Source organism: Pelobates fuscus, chromosome 11, assembly GCF_036172605.1.
Source record: "Pelobates fuscus isolate aPelFus1 chromosome 11, aPelFus1.pri, whole genome shotgun sequence".
Taxonomy (NCBI): domain Eukaryota; kingdom Metazoa; phylum Chordata; class Amphibia; order Anura; family Pelobatidae; genus Pelobates; species Pelobates fuscus.
The window spans coordinates 92,690,117-92,710,878 of NC_086327.1; the positions used below are offsets into that span (position 1 = coordinate 92,690,117).

General features: G+C 40.7%; 2 protein-coding genes across 6 annotated transcripts in view; both read left to right on the plus strand.

The window, feature by feature from the left end:
- The window catches only part of GPR153 (G protein-coupled receptor 153), a 506,259-nt gene that overhangs the window by 287,365 nt on the left and 198,132 nt on the right, over positions 1 to 20,762 (plus strand). The window lies entirely within an intron of this gene.
- ACOT7 (acyl-CoA thioesterase 7) overlaps positions 1 to 20,762 on the plus strand; it is a 209,738-nt gene that overhangs the window by 165,820 nt on the left and 23,156 nt on the right. For all 5 annotated transcript variants that reach the window (XR_010086050.1, XM_063436456.1, XM_063436455.1 and 2 more), the window contains exon 8: positions 8,867 to 9,051. Coding sequence is in view for 4 of the 5 variants with exons in the window: in XM_063436456.1 (XP_063292526.1) it covers positions 8,867 to 9,051 (185 nt within the window). In the remaining variant the exon portion in view is untranslated. The remainder of the gene's footprint in view (positions 1 to 8,866; positions 9,052 to 20,762) is intronic.

Sequence of the window (20,762 nt, forward strand, 5' to 3'; positions counted from 1 at the left end):
CCCCACCTCAACACGGAGGTACGGCCCCACGCCCAAATCATAGTTACAAGCCTCGCATGCCCTACTACAGGGCGCTAGTCAGGGCCTCACCTGTCATGGCCACACGTTTTGATTTCTCTCTACTGTCACCGAGAGGCCAACATCCCGCCACCACGTCTGTGGCAACTACGTCATAAGCCAAATCATAGGTAGAGCCTCTCACCGCCACTTGGCATTAGCAGGGCCTCACCTATCCAAACATTCAACAGTTAAGTTTTTCGCTTTGGCATCTAGCATTACAGTCCAGTTCTTCCATATACACCACCCCACATACCCCGCCTACTTACCTTACGCCCCTTCTAATATATCTTTCACATAATCATTCCTTTTAGAATGTCCCAAGAACCTATTCCAACCAAAGAATTGACAGAAGAAACTCCATTCACGCCTACCAGACCCGGGTCTCCAGGCGAATCACTCACTCTTTCAACCCCCACGTCCTTGAGAGCATGGACTATTCCCATAATTACGGCCGAGCTTAGGCTCAGGGGAATTCCCTTTCCGGCCACAGCTAGGAAGGCTGAACTTTATAGGCTACTTACTCACCAAGCCCCCGAGCCCAGGCCAGGGACTAGCTCTCAAGGACAACCACCAAGCAACAGCACGGCCACCCAGGATACCCTGGCAGAGATCTTGGCCAATCTACAGACCCTCAATAGCAGGCTATCTAAGGTGGAAAGCGCCATCTCCTCCCCAGGTACTACCACGGTAGTCCCAGTCGCTTTCAAGGCTGTACCTACTATACCAACATGCCCTACTATACTCCCCCCTCCAGCACCGGGCACAGCCATTACACCATTTGAGTCACCAGCACACTCCGTCCCTGACTCTATCAGGAAAGATATCCTAGACGGGAAGGATGTGTGTCTGGTGTCCTTGCTCATAGCCTCACAGGATGTACTTGAGAACAAGGCATTCAATTACGGTGATATCTCTGTGGTGCTCAAGACAAGGGATCCCAGGCTTAATCATCTGGTGGATTATCTCACCACAGGGTTCACTAAAGGGTTTCTCACGGGTATTGTAGCCATTCCCCCAGGTACACTAGAATGCCCTAATCTCCAGTCAGCACGTTTAGACCCAGTCTCCATAGACACTCACAATGCCTCTGAAATCACCAACGGTTTCATGATCGGCCCCTTCACCATTCTCCTCCTGGCGCACTAACCCCATTGGTATTGCTATTCACAAATATTCCAAAAAAAAAAAAAAAAAAGGTCTAATTATTGATTTATCGGCACCGCACTCCTCTTTTGTTCCAAGCATAAACGCACTCATTTCAGCAGACAAATTCTCACTTCAGTACGTAACCATCGACGACGCCATACAGTCCATCATATCATCTGGTAATCGACCCTGGCTTAGCAAAACGGACATCACAAACGCGTTTAAATTACTACCCATGCACCCCTCACTCTGGCACTTACACGGTGTTAAATGGCGAGGGAAATATTACTTCTCTACACGACTCACTTTCGGTTCTCGAAGCAGCCCCAAACTGTTCGACATTTTCGCAGAGTCACTATGCTGGCTGCTTCTGAACGTCACCAGGTGTCACTCCGTTATCCACTACCTCGACGACTTTTTACTAATAGAGCCAGGGTCACCTTCACCCACAGCAATCAGAAGCACTACTGCACTATTTTCCACACTTGGAGTCCCTTTGTCCACAGCCAAAACTATAGGCCCCACAACTAAATTGACCTTTCTGGGGATAGAACTGGACTCGGTTAACCTCAGAGCTAGCCTCCCCCACGACAAACTGTCACGTTTGAGAGGGGAGATGACTTGTTCCTGCGGAATGATGTTTGCACTAGAAAATAACTTCAGTCCCTTCTCGGATCCCTGAACTTTGCGATGTGCATCATTCCGCAGGGAAGGTCTTTCATATCCAGACTCCTTTGCCTGCTGCACGGAGTTCCGGACTCTGGCACAGTTTCTTTGTACCCCCACGCCAAGGCTGACTTAGCTATGTGGGGGAAGTTTTTGAAGGACTGGAATGGAATCTCCATGTTTATTCCCCCTCTCTCCACCTCTTCACCCATCATCCACACAGACGCAGCAGCCAATACCGGTTTTGCAGCCATTTTTGGGAATCACTGGTTCAGGGGCCATTGGCCCACTGATTCGGATGCCTTGCCAGGATTCAGAGAGACCTCAGCACTATTTGAAATTTATCCCATTGTGGCGGCCGCACACACCTGGGGTTATCTCTGGTCTGGCAAGGCAGTCAAATGCTACTCTGATAACTCGGCAGCTTGCGAAATTGTGAACAAAGGGCGATCATCTTCCCTGACCATCATGCGGCTGATTCGCAAGCTGACCTGGTTGGCAGCATCCGGCCAGTTTCACTTAGTTTGTTTTCACATCCCGGGTATTCACAACACGGCCGCTGACGCTCTTTCTCGTTCTCAATTTCAGGCATTTTCTCAGGCACTCCCAACGGCTCACCTACAACCATCCAGGACACCACGGTTCCACGATCTAATCCTGGATTAAACACACTCTTGAACCACGCTAGAGCACTCACTCACCAAGCATTATCACCAAACACGGCTATCACTTACAATAGGGCTCTTAATATATTTCATAAATTCACAGCAGGGTTCGGTTTACAAGGTGACTTCTCTATTCAAACCATGGTGGCTTTTGCCTCTTTTTTCCACCTACACCTTAAACTATCTCACAACACCATTAAACTATATCTCACGGGGGTCCAGCACCACAGCCTCACCTTTTTTTCCTAACAACACACCTTTCCTGTCTTCATACCCCGTCAAAAAGGTTTTGAAAGGAATATCAAAGGTTTCACCTCCACTCTCTACCATTAGATTACCTAAAGATGGGCCTATCTTCAGGTCACTTAGCAATCTCCTTGACACAGCCCCATTCGACATCGGCACAAATACGGTGATCAAATCTGCTTTATATCTCGCTTTCTACGGTTTTCTCAGACCTAGAGAGTTCACCGTAATTTGTCAAGGAGATACGAAGCTAAGACTTAAAATATCACACCTCACTAAAATAGAGGATCACTACCAACTTTCGATCCCTACAACTAAAACCAACCGGTCACTACACCCTACTATAATTCCTCTCTTCCCTACTGATAATGCCTGGTGTCCGGTAAAAGTACTAGACCACCTACGGTCAACTCTGCACGGTCACCTACTGGACTCTCCGCTCTTAACACTACAAGGGCACCCGTTAACCACAGCAAAATTGATGGTTCATATCAGAATTCTGTTATCTAAGCTCGGACACAACCCGATTGCATTCTCTAGGCACTCCTTCCGTATAGGAGCAGCCTCTAGCACTAACACACCGGTCCATATCATCAAGAGACTGGGGCGGTGGAAATCCTCCATATATACTGCATATATTCCACAGCCGGAGAAAGAGCTTCGCCAAGCTTTCAGCAACTTGGTTTTGTAAAAAATGCAATAAAGTGTGTATTTCTCGAATTTATCTTTTTGCCCTCTTTTATTTACAGGCCCACTCGTACGTTGGTTTCGGCACACCACAACCAACTTTGCTCACAGTTACTATCCATTACGTATTTAAATTCCGAGCACAAGTTAAAAGGCCTGAACTTGTGGAGGCCTGAATTTGTGGGAGGAGTAAGTCCCCTACTTAAACTCCCAGCCCCTACTCACCTCTGCCTTTCAGCTGATTGTTCCCACCCACCTACACCCCGTTATAATTACATTCACCTTGGTGGGCCCTCTTTTATTTACAGGCCCACTCGTACGTTGGTTTCGGCACACCACAACCAACTTTGCTCACAGTTACTATCCATTACGTATTTAAATTCCGAGCACAAATATATATATATATATATATATATATATTTATTTATTTATTTTTTTATTTATTTATATTTTTTACTGTTTACTTCCTATATTTCACCCACAAGCATAGCTGTTTGCAAAATTTTCTTTTTTGTTGTTTGTTTGGGTCGTTTTTTTTTTTTTGCAATTCTTTTTTTTAACCTCATAATGCTATATGATAATGTTGTGAGGGATCCAAATTTCAAATCCTAAGTGACTAGAAAACCCCAAAAGTTACCTGCCATCACAAAACCTCTCCTGCACCGTGGTCATTGGGAATGGACAGAGAAGCAGTGTCTTTGTCCACAAATGACTCAAGCAGTATCTGAGAATTCCTAGTATGTGTTTGCACTGTAGACTAGGGGTTGCAGAGGTTTTGTGCAAGTTACCTGGAAAATACTCATTTGTTGAGTTTACCACAATGCTGATGACAGCAACAAAAAATGCCCATTTATGCTATTGGAGCCTCCAAGCCTATCCTTTTATTCCATTTTATTTTATTATTAAAAAATATATAATTCCTTTCAACTCTCTCCAACACCCCCACTCGAGGAGTGATATCCTTGGTGGGGATCATACCACCTACATATATTGAGCAATATCCCATTTGCTCTTCACTTGTGAGTATACCTCCATCTTTTATCATTTTATTCTGTATCATCCAGAGAGCACTATTTTGTGTTTCTATCCTCATTTTTTATATATCACCAACTATTCGAATATCGGCCCACTGCTATTGGAAAAGAGATATACCCTACTACCTCTGAAGACCTCCTTTTGAAGACATCCAAGGACCATCTACATATCCATAGACAGGGATTATACCGTCCAGGCGCACATATCTGGAGCTGAGTATAAGCTCCAGAAAATTGTAAGTGCAATTCATTTCCCTTCATTTACTATCACTTAAGATCCTAACATACTACACTATATCCGTGTCTTTTTCCTTCCCTCCTCCATATCGCTCTGAGTGTGGGAATTCCATCACAGGCCCTGCTCCCTGATCCTACCACCGTACCACCAGAAAAGAAGAGACTCTGGTTTTTGGGAAATTTCAGCAGCCACATACTATAATTACAAGTACTGATATTCCACCTACCCCTCTAAATTTCTACTCGCCTCTGGCTAGTGAAGAGTAAGAATTTTGAGCCCTTTTGTTGTGATTAATAGATCTTTCAGAAGCTTTTCAAAAGTATCTCCTGTGTCACCACTCACCAATAACCACTAACCGCATTTGAACAATTAATGCCTACAACATATGTGAGTTCAAATAATACTTAAAATAGGAAAGTTGGAAAACAGTATAGATATGGTAAAATAAGCTATAAGGCCTTAGCACGAAGAGAAGGTGATGCACTGAGAATGTTGGTCTCCAGCTGTGCACAGCAAGACATTACATTGCTTATACAGATGTTAAAGAGCTATTTTTGATTTTGAACAAACTCAAATCAAGACAGATTATCATTTGTGGAATTAGATTTGATGAAATAAACACAAGTTTAAAAGTGCATGTAAAAATTTAATTAGAGGGGGCTGGGCCTGACCACAATGTTGGCCAGACTTGCTGTCGGAGAGCTCCTCGGAAGACACAGATTAAAGCATATCTCTACGCTGATCCAGTTGTCTGTTTACAGCTAGAAGCACTTACTCTACTTACCACATTAACTGACCGCCCTGGGAACACTTCCCACGGTCTCCAAGCATCTTCTGTTCGCTGGCCGTTGCCGACTCGCGTGAGGCCTAGCGGGTGCTGAAGCGGGGTGAGGCGGCCGATCACCTGGACCGGTGCAAGCAGGGATCTGGCGAGCTGAGCTGGTGCCCCGTTACCCCCTCCCCCCCTTTGGACCGGTGGGGGTTGTCCCGGTACCCATCCTGACAGCTGCCCTGTTCCATCTGGGTTGCGCTGTGGAGCCGCAGATACTTGCTGCAACGGCAATTGCATACATAAAATGGTGGGCGCCACATGCATCTCAGACTCCCAAGGAGAGACATCCAACATTCTCTACAGATTGGAGGCACTCTTGGAGGCTTTTAGGCGGAGGTTGCTAGACAGGAGGCCCCTGCCAGTGGCCAAGGCTGCTGCAGTACATCCTAGGAAGCATCAAATTATATTACGACGCCCGGCATGCCCGAGGCAACTGATGACTTACAGACGCACCCTGCTGTAGGTGAAGAGCAGCCCTGCACCAACACAGAGCGCTCCTTTGAGGGATGCAGAATGAAGAGTGAAGCCATACTCCACAAGGGAACCACATTTCAAGCTTGACGCAATGGGCCTGCAACCTAGGAATGTTGGATAGGTGACCTGCCTAAAAGGGAAATAGGCTGACTGCACAGATGAGTCTCTACCGGCATGTCTACACACAGTCTGTCGACCACAATTGCAAATATCCATTGTTATTCTATACCTACTCTTCTGACGCTAATTGTCCTTCGGCAATCCAAATTGCACGTTTCCTTGCTGTCCCTTGGGCTGCCTCGGGTGGAATACCTTGTAGTTTCCTACTAATTCTATTTTATTTTTATTTATTTTATTCTCCGCTTACTCTTGCATCCTGTTATATCTACTATTCAATTTTATTTTACAAAAATCAGTGCAGTATATTAGACATCTCATGTGATATCAGGTACCATTCACTAATGTGTAGCATCTTATTGAAATGTCCAGACAAAACTTGTTATTTTTAACAAAATGTTAAAGAACATAAAGAATGTTAAAAAATAAAAAAGTAATTAGACAGAAATGAGCAAAATAATTCAAACTAATCACATTTATTTTTGGCAATGCCAGGGATTAGCGGGTTCTCTGGTAATTATATCCCTCTATTGCGCACTCTTTTCTATCGATTTTTTTTTTTTTTTTTTTTTATGTTAAGTATTTTTAAGTAATTTTAACATATTCTATACAAAACCCTTTACTAAATTCACCTTAAAGCTAATTACTTTACACATTTGTATCTTATTTGAATTGACCTTTAATCACAGCAGAAGGCTGCTGAAGGCTCCAGCAGGCAATTAACAAAGCAGGAGATAAGAACTTCTAAATCAAACACACTGTGCATTATAGAACCTGGATAAAATGAGCGATTTTTCAAGAAGTGTGTAGGAAGGCTGTGAGAGTCAAATCCAGGGAAGGTGTGGTTTGGGCTGAATGAATACAGTGATTTAACTCCTAAACAGCAAAGAATTGAGTAGTGAGACTACAGGGCATGAACTATACACCAGAATTGAGTTATCAAGCTAAAGTTGTTCTGCTGCTTAGAGTGTTCACTTAATTTAAAGACCCTGTTTCTATCAAAACTGGTGGTTCATTGAAGCAGATCACAGTGGATTGGGCACACAGCTCTGCTCTCATTCTGCTTAAATTTCCTTCCATTAAGCAATGCATTCTTCAGAGTTTTGGAATGTAAAAAAACATTATATCAAATGATTTCTTCATGTTTTCCAACCATTACATTTTAGGCCATCTGTCCTGCACAAGTATCAGAGTACAAAATTCAAGAAAAGAGTTCAGGAAAGCTTTTAATGCATTTAAAAATTAATGACTGAGATTTTAGTGCAGTACATGTCTAATTTCTAATGGAATCCCTTATCTTTTTAATTATGGAAACTCAAAATAAGCGTTTTTTTTAAAAACCATATCTCCAAATATGACATATCTACGAAGGCTGTGTCTACTTTTAAATCTTTAATACCATAATTCAACTTGTGTTACATCTGCCAATAATTCAAAGCCTTTTAGCATTTTTAAATACAGTACCAAGAAAGAGCAGCTGGATACGAAGAGAGATGAAAATGAAGCACGGGATGTTACATGTTTTAAAATTCAAACCCCTTTGCATGATTTTTATTACAAAAAGTGTATTTAAATACCACTAAGAGTGTGGGTTTTGTTAAAACACAGCTGTCGTTCTTCGAGGTTTGACAATATATTTGCAAATGACCATCGTGAACTAAAGTTCTTGTTTTATATTGATTGATCCAATATTTACCTCTATTAAAGGGTAACTGCCACACATAACTTATGTTAACATTTTTTTTCCACATTATGTTCTTTTTTTAAACACATGGTAAAGATTTAGCAATTGACATAACAATCCAGTGAAGTTCAGTTTAGACCTGACACAGCCGTGACGCACATTGAGAGAGATTTCCAAGTATTCTCCTTTAAAAAGTGATTCATGTGAATGAGGAGGAGTTACTTATTAAATCTGGTTTCACTGGTGTCTATGGTGATTGGCTCATTTTAGTACTTTGCAAAATCGCAACTAAACCAAACGTTATATTCAGAATCTATTGGAGATTTAATTTGACCTCCAACCCCTGTTAAAAAGATCACTGAACAATGTTTCTGTGAGCAAAGGTTGCCGACTTTCCTCTAAGCAGGTTCTGTCATGGTAATTCCAGTGTTCCAAAGAGACAGGGCAACTGATGTCTGTAGAATACAAAGGTAACAGCCCATACTGTGGAAATAAAAGCTGTAGGGGTACTGTAAGCACCATAACAATTTGCTTTGCTGCAAAGGTTAACGTGTAGATAGGACTGGCCCATCCATAAGGCAGCACAGACGGCCACTTTAGAGTACCGGAGATAGGGAGAGAGGTGGAAAAATCCAATCCTATCTGCCTTTCAGAATCCTAACTGCATCAATTTGCAAGCTTAAGTCCAGCTATGAGACTGTGCCATGGTTCTGGGATAAAAACCTGAGCTATGTACATGTGTGGGTGGCAGCTTGGGAGATCGTTGCACTGTTGGTTCACAAAACTATGGACAGGGTTGTATGTAAACTGATGTCAGCCGTAATATTGTCGTTATAAGCTTTTTGAATAACTCACTCTTCCAACCAGCCATTCTGGCCATAAGTTTGAGGTTTTGTTCTAAGGAAGCTGACACTTGAGAATTCTTTTACTTATCACCTTTAGGACAGATAATCTGATATATTCAGCTTGGCTTTTTTTGTGTTAAACATATATAACATTTTTATTTTATGTTTCCAGGTTGCATTATTACTATATCTGGTCGTATGACTTTCACGAGCAATAAGTCTATGGAGATTGAAGTATTTGTGGATGCAGATACCTTAGTTGGCGAGTCCCAAGAAAAATACCGCGCAGTCAGTGCATTTTTCACCTATGTATCTTTAAGCAAAGAAGCAAAACCTCTCCCAGTCCCTCAAATACTGGTATGTATGTTCTTCATTTGTTGTATCTCTAAATTGAAATTTTTGTCATATTGTAATTTATAATGTTATTGTACAGTACTATCGGGGAAGATATATTAAAATACTCAACTTCTTGTATTCAGCATGGAATTTTTGAAACTTTTTTTTTACAAAAACATTAGGTTTTATAAAGAGTTCTGTTAACTTTTTTTAGATGTAAAAGGTATCATCAAATTTGTGTAAGAAAATAATATATCAGTGTCATCTTGAAAAATACTATTTTACCTTGGTAGTGAGCACAATAAAATATACCCCAGTTTAGAGTTTTATTTTATTTATTTTTGTTTCACTCACTATGATTAGTAACTGTAGATAATCAACAATTGAAGGAAAGAAAATGTCACTCATCCGATAAATATAAAACACAAATTTATAATTTCCCAAGTTATAATTAGAGGGACACTAAAGTAGTTTTGATGTATAGATCATGCCCCTGCAGTCCTACCACTCAATTCTCTGCCAGTTAGGAGTTAAATCACCTTGTTTGTGCAGCCCTAGCCACACCTCCCTGCATGTGACTTGCTAACCCCTTATAAACACTTCCTGCAAAAAGTCATCTAATGTTTACACTTCTTTCATTGCAAATTCTGTTTGATTTAGAATGTCTTATCTCCTGCTCTGTTAATCACTTGCAAGACCCTACATGAGCCTCCTGTATGTGTAGATGGATGGGATTTATATGATAGAAAGAATAGATGGATGAATAGATTTTATGGATGGGTATAAAGTTGGATGAAAGGATGGATGAATGGGTGAATAGATGGAACAGTGCCAGACACGATTGGTGGATAGATGAAATAACTGAAATTGATTAGATTGGTGTGATATACAGAATAGATTAGATGAATGGATGGACAGACGGAAATAAATACGTCGTTAAATGGAATTATATAAATGTGACAAGATGGGAAAATTTAGAATTGGAAGATGTATGCTGTTATAAACAAAGAGATATACTTGAAAGAAATGAAGAGTAACCCAACCAGTAGAGCTTGGTCACAGGTATCTAGAATAATTCGAATTTCTCTGTTGCTACAGAAGATTATATAAACCTTTGAAATATTGTTATCGTTTTATATAAGATCATTTCAGAAGAGCTCTGCAGAACAATCTGTTTAACGCTGCTTAAATTAGCTCCTGATAAAAAGTCAATGAAATTATGTTTATTTTCATCATGTTGTGTTTTTACAAGTGTGTGCATTTTCTTTCACCTCTTAACAATAGGAGTGTAATGTAAAGAATTTAACAAGGTTTTACAGGAAACGTGTTTTCTCGCCTTCAAGAAAGTGCTAATATTAATCTAATGCATACTTTTTTTTAGATATTTAGAGAATAATGAACAGATCGACTTTTAATCAGAGAAGACTTGTAGGGTAGCTGATCATTTGTTTTTCATTCCAAACCAACTGAGAGTTTCCTCATTATCTCTGTTAACATACATAGCCGGTCTCCGTTAAAACCCTCTTTGCCAAAAGGAGATTGTTCCTTCTTGAAATAAATGGAACGTCACTTTTCATTGCTTAAGGCAGGGTTTTCTGTGAATTTTTGCATCAACACAAAATTAGGCAGACGCACCTGTGTATTTCTGGGGCAGGCATATTGAAATACCATCTACCTCCCAATCTATTATAAAATGATACATTGCAAACACCTTTTAATCCCAACCAAGCACTAGAAAGACTTAATGTCTCATGGATCTTCTCCTGCAATGTAACTGTAACCATAACATCATTATCAATTATCATTTGTTACATGTTAACCAGGATTTACCATGTTTGAATCACTCACACAGTCTTAGGACCTCTACACAAGACATAAATCTACTCAATGGGAGATCAAAAGGACCACATAGCAACTGAAGCAACTTATTTTTATACTCTACGGACAAAGACTACTGCCATAATCTACAGCAAGAATGTCAAAATTGCAGCCCACAATTAATCTATTTGCGAACCACCTGCCCTGGGGCTGCTTTGTGCTGTGACTGCGACCAGCCACAAGACCGGAAAGATATTTCCTATCTGATTCTTGGCCCATCCTTGTTCCCGTGGCCGCAAGAGCGTAGAGTGTCTGTCTGTCTGCAGAGCAGGCCAGCCACTGCTCCTGCTCGCAGTGCCAGAGGAGCGTCTGGCCTGCTTGAGCAAAGAATAGCAGGGCTGGTACTGGAGGACGGCTCACCTTAAGGTAGGGGAAGAGGGGCTTGGAGGACCTTCCTGTGTAGTGTGTTAAATTGGGGAGGTGGGGCAGTGTATTAATTTGGGGGAGGGAGCAGTGTATATATTTGGGGGAGGGATATGGGAGAGAGAGTAGTGTATTGATTTGAGGGAGGAAGGGGGCAGTGTATTGATTTGAGGGAGGAACTCAGGGCCGGACTGGCCCACCGGGATACCGGGAAATTTCCCGGTGGGCCGTCGGCACCTGGGACCGGGGAGACATGTAGGTGTCCTGCGGCCGCATGTAGAGCTTGAATGGCGGCCGCAGGGGAAGCTTTTCTTGCGGCCGCTGGGGGAGCAGGCTGTTCTGTCTCTGCTCCCCCTCCCTCGCGCACTAGAAAGAGACCGGGGCCTGAATATGACGTCATATTCCGGCCCTGGTCTCATTAAGCTGCGCGCGAGGGAGGGGGAGCAGAGACAGAACAGCCTGCTCCCCCAGCAGCCACAAGAAGAGCTTCCCCTGCGGCCGCCATTCAAGCTCTCCATGCGGCTGCAGGACAACTATCAGTCTGCCCACCCACCCACACAGGTCTCAACGTCGTGCTGGTCTCTGCCTCTATGACTGAGATCATCAAACTTGATGATCTCAGCCAATCTGCACTGACACAGGAAGCGCCTCTAGTGACCGCCTGAGTGTCTGTCACTAGAGGTGTCACTAGGAAGCAATGTAAATACTGCCTTTTCTCTGAAAAGTCAGTGTTTACATTCAAAAGCCTGCAGGGACAGGCTATAAACACCAGAACCACTACATTAAGCTGTGTGTGTGTGCGCCTGCTAGTGAGTGAGCTTGCTTGCATGTGTGTGTGTGCCTGCTAGTGAGTGAGCTTGTGTTTTTATGTCAATGAGCTTATGTATATTAGTGAAATTGTTTGTCTATGAGGCTGTGTATCAATGAGCTTGTGTGTGTCAGTGAGATTGTCTGTGTCTGCATGTGAGTATGCTTACTGTATAACTAAATGTTTTACTCTGAAATGATCAATATTTTATATTAGAAAAAGCAATATACACACACATATATATATATATATATATATATATATATATATATATATTACTCAATCATCTGGGGTGGCAAGACATAGCCCTACATATTACATGCGACAATATATGGCGCAATGACTTATGGGGCTGGCATAGATTTTTTCTTCCAGGGCTGCTTTGTATCCCCAATCCGGCCCTGGGGGCACTGTATTCATTTGGGGGAGGGAGGGGGCCAGTGTATTAATTTGGTAAGGAGGGCAGTGTATTAATTTGGGGAATGGAGGGGGTCAGAGTATTAAATTGGGACAGTGTGTTAATTTGATGGAAGGAGCAGTGTGCTAAATTGATGGAGAGGGCAGTGTATTAAATTGGGGGAAGTGTAATAAATAGAGTGGTGGGAGTGGGGGCAGTGTATTAGATTGGGTGGAGGGGGATGTGTATTAGAGTGGAGAGAAGGGGCAGTATATTGGATTGGTGGGCAATATATTGGATTTGTTGGCAATGTATTAGTTTGGGGGGAGGGGCAGTGTCTTAGATTGGGTCTGCAAGGTGGCCCTGAACGCTCCTCATGGATATGCTGATTGGCAGAGCAGCTTTTTGTCACATGTGCACAATAGCCTCCCAGTGCTTTCCTATGGAAAAACATTGAGATCACTCGTGCAGAGGGAACTTGCTGGTATTTCGGATCTGGACTGCCCGTATGGGTGGGACCAGTCTGATATGTTTAAGAGATGTTCTCTCTGTAATGGCACAAGAGGAGCTAAAACCAGCTTGAGAACTGAGCGGGAACCCACCGAAGGGCAGGCTATTTCAGCTGCTGCCTGCTCTCAGTATTCTCTTGCGCCCTGTTTTTTGCTATCTATGTATATATAAATAAATAAAAATACAAAATATACATATGTCCATACACAAAATTACATAAATAATTATATAAATATACACTTAGACTTCAAATATATAAATATGCATATATATTTAAATTCTACGTGCGTATTTATGTAATATTTTTACATAATTATGTAACTTTATTGATTGCAATTTGAGGGACCTGCCTGACAACCCAGGCCGCAAGTCCAGAGAATTTAATTTGCTAACACTGTATTTTACCCTGTAACTTTCTATTACACCCTAAAAGCTGTACATGGGGGTTACTGTTTTACTCGAAAGACTTCGCTGAACACAAATATTAGTGATTCAAAACAGTAAAAACATATCACAGCGATGATATTGTCAGTGAAAGTGACTTTTTATGCATTTTTTCACACACAAACAGCACTTTTACTGATGATATAATTGTTGTGATACGTTTTACTGTTTTGAAACACTAATATTTGTATTCAGCAAAGTCTCCCGAGTATAACCGTACCCTCATGTACAGGTTTTATAGCGTTTTTGAAAATTACAGGGTCAAATATAAGGGTCAAATATTTCTACATTAAAAATTGCAAGGTTGGTTACGTTGCCTTTGCGAGCATATGAGAATTACCCCCATGATGGCATACCATTTACAAAAGAAGACAACCCAAGGTATTGCAAATGGGGTACGTCCAGTCTTTGTTAGTAGCCACTTAGTCATAAACACTGGCCAAAGTTAGCATTTAATTTAGGTTTTTACTTTTTTCACACACACACAAATATGAACGCTAACTTTGGCCAGTGTTTGTGACTAAGTGGCTACTAAAAAAGACTTGACCTACCCCATATTGAATACCCTGGGTTGTCTACTTTAATCCAGATTTATAATTTAGGTCAAAATCTGATGACCTTTTTTTATTTTTTTTTTATAGAAATTAACGGTTTCCTGTACAGAATTATTTAAATCAGTTTTTTTATTTTCTATTTTATTTATCACATTCTGCAAAGCTGATTTAGATCTCCAGGCAGAGTTTGCGCCGTTCTAGAGAATACAGTTTGCACAGTCTACTCTTGGTGAACAGATTATTCAATCACACTAACAACTCACCGGTTTACTAGTATAGATCCCAAGGAAACACTATCACAGAAAATGGTGTGTGCATCTCAAATATAGGACATTGACAGATAAAATACCATTACTGGCATTAAGAGGGGATTAGGTCAGATTGTGTACTTATTGTGACAGATATACTGGTGTGCATTAAATATTTCCCATAGCAAAATCAAGTGATAATAAATTACATTTTAAATATCAATTAAATGGTCAATCCTGAAACTTACTTTACCCAGAATCCTTTGCCATGGTTGTCTCATGCAAGGTTTTCCAGAATATCCCATTAGAGCATTTTATTTCTGGAAATGGTTCTAATGGATTGTTCATCATTATCTCATCCTTGACTGAACGTTCTCTAATTATAGCCCCCTAACAATGAAGTTGGACATTTCTGAAAAATGATGCAAGCACAAAATATGACTGCATGGTATGCATGAAATGAGACAGTCATAAATATTTAACAACTTTTATGAAGAATGTGGAACATTTCCTATAAATAAAAACATTTTAAGCACAGAGATTTAAAGTATATTTTCTTGTCTTTTTTGTCACTTTTTTTGTTATTGTGCATGGTAGGAAGTATGTAGGCAAAATTTATGGTTACCTCCACCAAAGCCACACTCATTAGCACCACCACAGCCCCACTCTAAACTATGAGTGGCAGGTGGAGTCCCTAATTCTAATATTTTGGTGGGACGTAGTTTCCAGCCATCCCCCACCTGTGGATGTAGGCCCTAATTCTAATATTCTGGGGGCGTATACTACACCTTCTAAGACCTCCCCATTGGAAGCAGGTTGGGGCTCAAAATTATTAAACAATGAGGGTTGAACGTGACAATGCACCCGCCCCAAAATATCTATATTTTTTGCTCTAAGCCTTGGGTCGTCAACCTGGTCCCTACCACCCACTAGTGGGCGTTTTAGGATTCCTGGTGGGCGGTAGGGATTTCCTCATTTGGAGAGATTGAGTGGGCGGGTGGGTGCAAGCCGGCGGTACCCCTGCGACCGGGTACCACCATCACCATTTGCAGCCCCGGCCTGAGCGGCATACCGCCGGGGCCGCCGTCCAAGGGATCCATCGGGTGGCCCATGCTGTCAGGGCCACCCGATGGATGTGGATTGTGAGGGGGCCCGGTCAGCGCTGGGTGCTTTAACAGCGCGACCGCGACCCCTGTGATTACAGCACAGAGCTGGGAGGAAGTGACTGCACGTCACTCCTCCCAGCTAACACTGAGAGCCGCGCGGGAGGAAGTCCAGGGAGTCAGAGTTGGAACTCTGACTCCCATCCACCTGAGCCACCACTGGACCCCAGGGAAAGTCACCCTCCTGCACCTTAAAGGTATAATATAATGTGTGGGTTTGTTTGTGTGTGTGTGTGTGTGTGTCTTTGTATGTATGTCGTGTGTGTGTGTGTGTCTTTGTATGTATGTCTTGTGTGTGTCTGTATGTGTATGTGTCTTTGTATGTATGTGTCTTTGTATGTATGTCTTGTGTCTGTGTATGTGTGTCTTGTCTTTGTATGTATGTGTTGTGTGTGTAAGTGTCTCTAATGTATGTGTCTATGTATATGTGTCTGTGTGTATGTATGTGTCGTGTGCCTGTCTGTATGTATGTGTCGTGTGTGTGTTTGCCTGTCTGTGTGTCTGTATGTATGTGTGTGCCTGTCTGTTTGTATGTATGTGTCTTTGTATGTGTGTGTGTCTGTATGTGTGCCTGTCTGTTATAGTGGGCTATAGTAAGTGGGCTACCTAGCTCAGCCTTCCTGCTGGGCATTGCTATAAGTAAGGTTAAAAAATAGAAAAAAGGTAAAAAAAAAAAAGGTGGGGAGGGGAATTGAGGAGGAAGAGGAGGGGAGCTGACGCACAGATGAGAAATCATATTATGCACAAACAGAGAAGTCGTCTGAATATCACTGAAAGAGGAGACCTTCATTTGTTCCTTACAAAAATCGAACCAGATATCAAATCTTTAGTCTCACAGCATCAACCTCAAGGATCTCATTAATCACTAGTAAAGGTAATTTCAATTTACTTTATTGTTTTCTCATTAAACTTTATAAAGTTAAAAATATTATAAACATGCATTAAGTAGAAATAAAAAGATAAATGTACGTACATTTTTTTTTTTTTTTTAAACGCCCTCCTTTCTAAAAAATATTCTGCACTTGCGCGAAAACTTTTTCCATCAAGAAAGATGCATTAGTGGGCGGTAGGAAGAAAAAGGTTGACTACCACTGCTCTAAGCGATCATGCTCAACCGTGGTATTTCTGACTGTGCCATTTAAAAAAACCAGGGAGCTGCAAGTATCTTTTGATACCTTAGGGGTCTCTTCTATCAGCTGGGGCCATAATTAGTGACCTCAAGCTGACAGATGCGCTATGTGAGCATGGTACATAGGCCTTTAAATTAATTTGCAGACGTATGTCAGCAGAAAACCTGTTTCACTGGCATTTTCCCAAACTGTCCCCACTCAGCCCCATCTGTCCTGGCTTCATATTTGTCAACCTGGAATGTGTGTCCCATGTTTCAGATAGATGCTTACTTTTTTCCTCTGTGAACTTTTTAGTGAAGTATATGAAAGGAAATTAATGTATGTGGGCTCACTAAGCCTGGCAAAGTGCTGTGAAAGCTCTCTTGCATTAATAAAATGCCATGAGTGTAGTTTGCCCAGTGCAAGAACATCTTGCTGTTCCTTCTGTGCACATGGGAAACCAGAAACCAAAAGCAAGCGGACAGGACCCCAATGCCAGGACTTCCCCATGGAATAAGGGATGTATCTGTGTCTATGTACCTGGGTGTCAATTCGTATTCTATACCCCTGAGAACAGAAAGTGTTTCCTATCCAGTGGCTATATACAAAACATCAAAAAAATGTATTTTTAACCCCTTGAGGACGCTAGACGGTTCAGGACCGTCATCTGCATTTTTCCCTTGCCGACCGACGACGGTCCTGAACCGTCCTAAATTTAAAATGTACTTACCCGATCGCCGTCGTTCCCCCGGCGGCGATCGGCGGTGCTCCCGGTGTGGGAAGTCTGCCTGCAGCCCAGACAGTCTCCCCATGGCGGATTAGGACCCCTGTGGCTATGTGATCGCCCAACAGGGCGACCACATGGTCACAATAGGTGTCCATGTGTCTGCCTGCAAGGGGACTGTCTGTGCTGACAGGCAGTCTCCCTGCAACTGTAAAATCAAAGAAAAATTTAAAGTGAAAGTTAATAAAAAAAAAAAATATTATTATATATGTGTATATATATGATATATAGACATATTTTATACCTATATAATATATGTCTATATATCATATATATAATGTCATGCTAAGTGTATTTTTATATTAATATGTACATATATTAATATAAAAATACACTTATAATTAATTTACACACGTATATAATATATATAATAACTATATATATTGTATATATATATTATTATAAAATACGAATAATAAATAATTTAAATTAAATTAAAAAAATTAAAAATAATAATAAAAATTAAAAAAAATATATATCTATACGAAATTTTATTCTAACTGTATTTTGATATTAATATATATATATATTTATATCAAAATACACTTAGAATGAAATTGTATATATATCTATGTATATATAAATAAATAAAAAGAATGCGAACTATTCATATGTCCATATACAAAATGACATAAATAATTATATAAATATGCACGTAGACTTCAAATATATAAATATGCATATATGTTTAAATTCTACGTGCGTATTTATGTAATATTTTTACATAACTAAGTTATTTTATTGATTGCAATTTAAGGGACCTGCCTGCCAACCCAGGCCAAAAGTCCAGAGAATTTAATTTGCTATCACTGTATTTTACCCTGTAACGTTCTACGACACCCTAAAACCTGTACATGGGGGGTACTGTTTTACTCGGGAGACTTCTCTGAACACAAATATTAGTGATTCAAAACAGTAAAACATATCACAGCGATGATATTGTCAGTGAAAGTGACTTTTTTTGCATTTTTCACACACAAACAGCACTTTTACTGATGATATAATTGTTGTGATACATTTTCCAGTTTTGAAACACTAATATTTGTGTTCAGCAAAGTCTCCTGAGTAGAACAGGACCCCCCATGTACAGGTTTTATAGCGTTTTTGAAAGTTACAGGGTCAAATATATGGGTCAAATATTTTTACATTGAAAATGGCCAGGTTGGTTACGTTGCCTTTGAGAGCGTATGGTAGCCCAAGAATGAGAATTACCCCCATGATGGCATACCATTTGCAAAAGAAGGCACCCCATTTGCAATACATTGGGTTATGTCCAGTCTTTTTTAGTAACCACTTAGTCACAAACACTGGCCAAAATTAGCGTTCAATTTAGTTTTTTACTTTTTTTTACACACAAACAAATATGAACGCTAACTTTGGCCAGTGTTTGCGACTAAGTGGCTACTAAAAAAGTCTGGACATACCCCATATTGAATACCCTGGGTTGTCTACTTTTTAAAAAAAAATATGTACATGTGGGGTGTTATTTAGCAATTTTTGTAGATGAGTAAAAGATTTTTCACATAAAATTCAAAAAACGTGTATTTTTTTAAATTTTTCATCATATTTTTTCATTTTTTTTAAATTAAATTACATGAGATTATATAAATAATGGTATGTAAAGAAAGCCCCTTTTGTCCTGAAAAAAACAATATATAATTTGTATGGGAACAGTAAATGAGAGAGCGGAAAATTACAGCTAAACACAAACACCACAAAAGTGTCAAAAAGATGCCTGGTCGCAAATATACAACATCGCAAAAAAAGTCCGGTCCTTAAGGGGTTAAAGAAAAAAGAAAAATCCTGTTAGGTTAAACCAACATACACACAGTTGAGATGTTGAACGCCGATCCTGCAAACAACCTTTCACCGCTTTGAACAACTAATTTGAGTTACCCCATGTCCTGGTTTGGTAAAAGCATTTTAAAAATGTTTTTAAAATAAATAAAATCTTCAGGATTTAAGGATTATTATTATTTTTTTATTATTGAAGTTGCATTAAATATATTTTCTCTATAACCATAAATAAACAGTTCACGACCAACATGTCACTTTGAATCTAGGCCACTATTTGTGTGACCACAAGGGACATGAACCCATGTTGTATGCTTCTGCAGAACACGTAGATTAATAAATGTTTTAGCAAAATGATATAAAAGAATTCAAGCGTATAGCTAATCTGTCTGTGTTCCCTTAAATCTAGGCTCTTAACCCAGAAATCTCTGCACTGTGCATTCCAAAAAGGCCTATATCTCTAAAGTGAACCATAATATAAGCTTAGCCTACTTGTCTTATTTATAATTATAGCGAGAGAGAGAGAGCGAGAGTGTGTGTGTGTGTGTGTGTGTGTGTGTGTGTGTATATATATAAACTAGTGTCCTTGAAATAATTTAGACTATATGAAGTCTAACAGTACATACTGGCCATGTGCATTAATAATTTTAAAAGTAGCTTTCTACACTTTGGTATATTTACCTCTCACTTGGTAAAAAAAAAATTAGATGCAATTTGCCGCTGTAGTGTAAAACCATATCAGTCTGGTGCAGGCAGTAATTGCCAAAGGGACTCGAGTAAGATGAGATGTGTAGCACTATCATAAAATTTGGTTCTGCACTGTATTGTGTATAAGTTATGATAATTTCAGCAAAACATGCTGCTGCTGACTGAGGAAGCTTTTATAAGGCTGGACTTTTATGTTTAGTGCATTCTCTATTATTTTATGTATTATATATTTTTTTATTTCTGTGTGTTAATGAATATGTTTGTCTAAGCACTATTGCCAGCACTTTATACTAAGGATCTGAGGATACTGTTGGAGAAATGTCACTCCACCAATTGACACTAGGTGTTATGTCTTGGAGTCAGGAATTTTTGAGGCTCCTATTAATATGAGCTTTATTAATGCCCCTGCGTGTGTGAGCTTTGTCGGCTGCCCGGTGCCACTGCTGCTATGGCCTATGGTGCCCTGTGCAGCCACACAGCTCACAGAACCCCGAGCCTAGCCAGCCCTGGTGGCTCCCCCCTACCCTGTGGCACCCGGGGTGGACCCTCTCCCCCACCCCCTTTTAGTACGCCACTGGTGCAGGTCAAGATGTCATGGCTAATTTTAGGGTGGTTTGGCAAGGACATGTGCTTTAGATTATTACATACCTCCCAACATTTTAAACAGACAAAGAAGGACACTTTAATTTTAGGTGTGTACATGAGGGTGTGGCCAAAGGCAAAGCTAATCTGAGACTTTTTAGATGATATACTGATAACACTTGTTGCCACTTAAAGGACCACTATATGCACCCAGACCACTTCAGCTCAATGAAGTGGTCTGGGTGCCAGATCCCTCAAGTGTTAACCCTGCAGCTGTAAACATAGCAGTTACATTAGGGTTAATCCAGCCTCATTGACAGCCGCTAGAGGAGCTTCCGCGCTTCTCACTGTGAAAATCACAATGAGAAGACGCTGGACGTCCATAGGAAA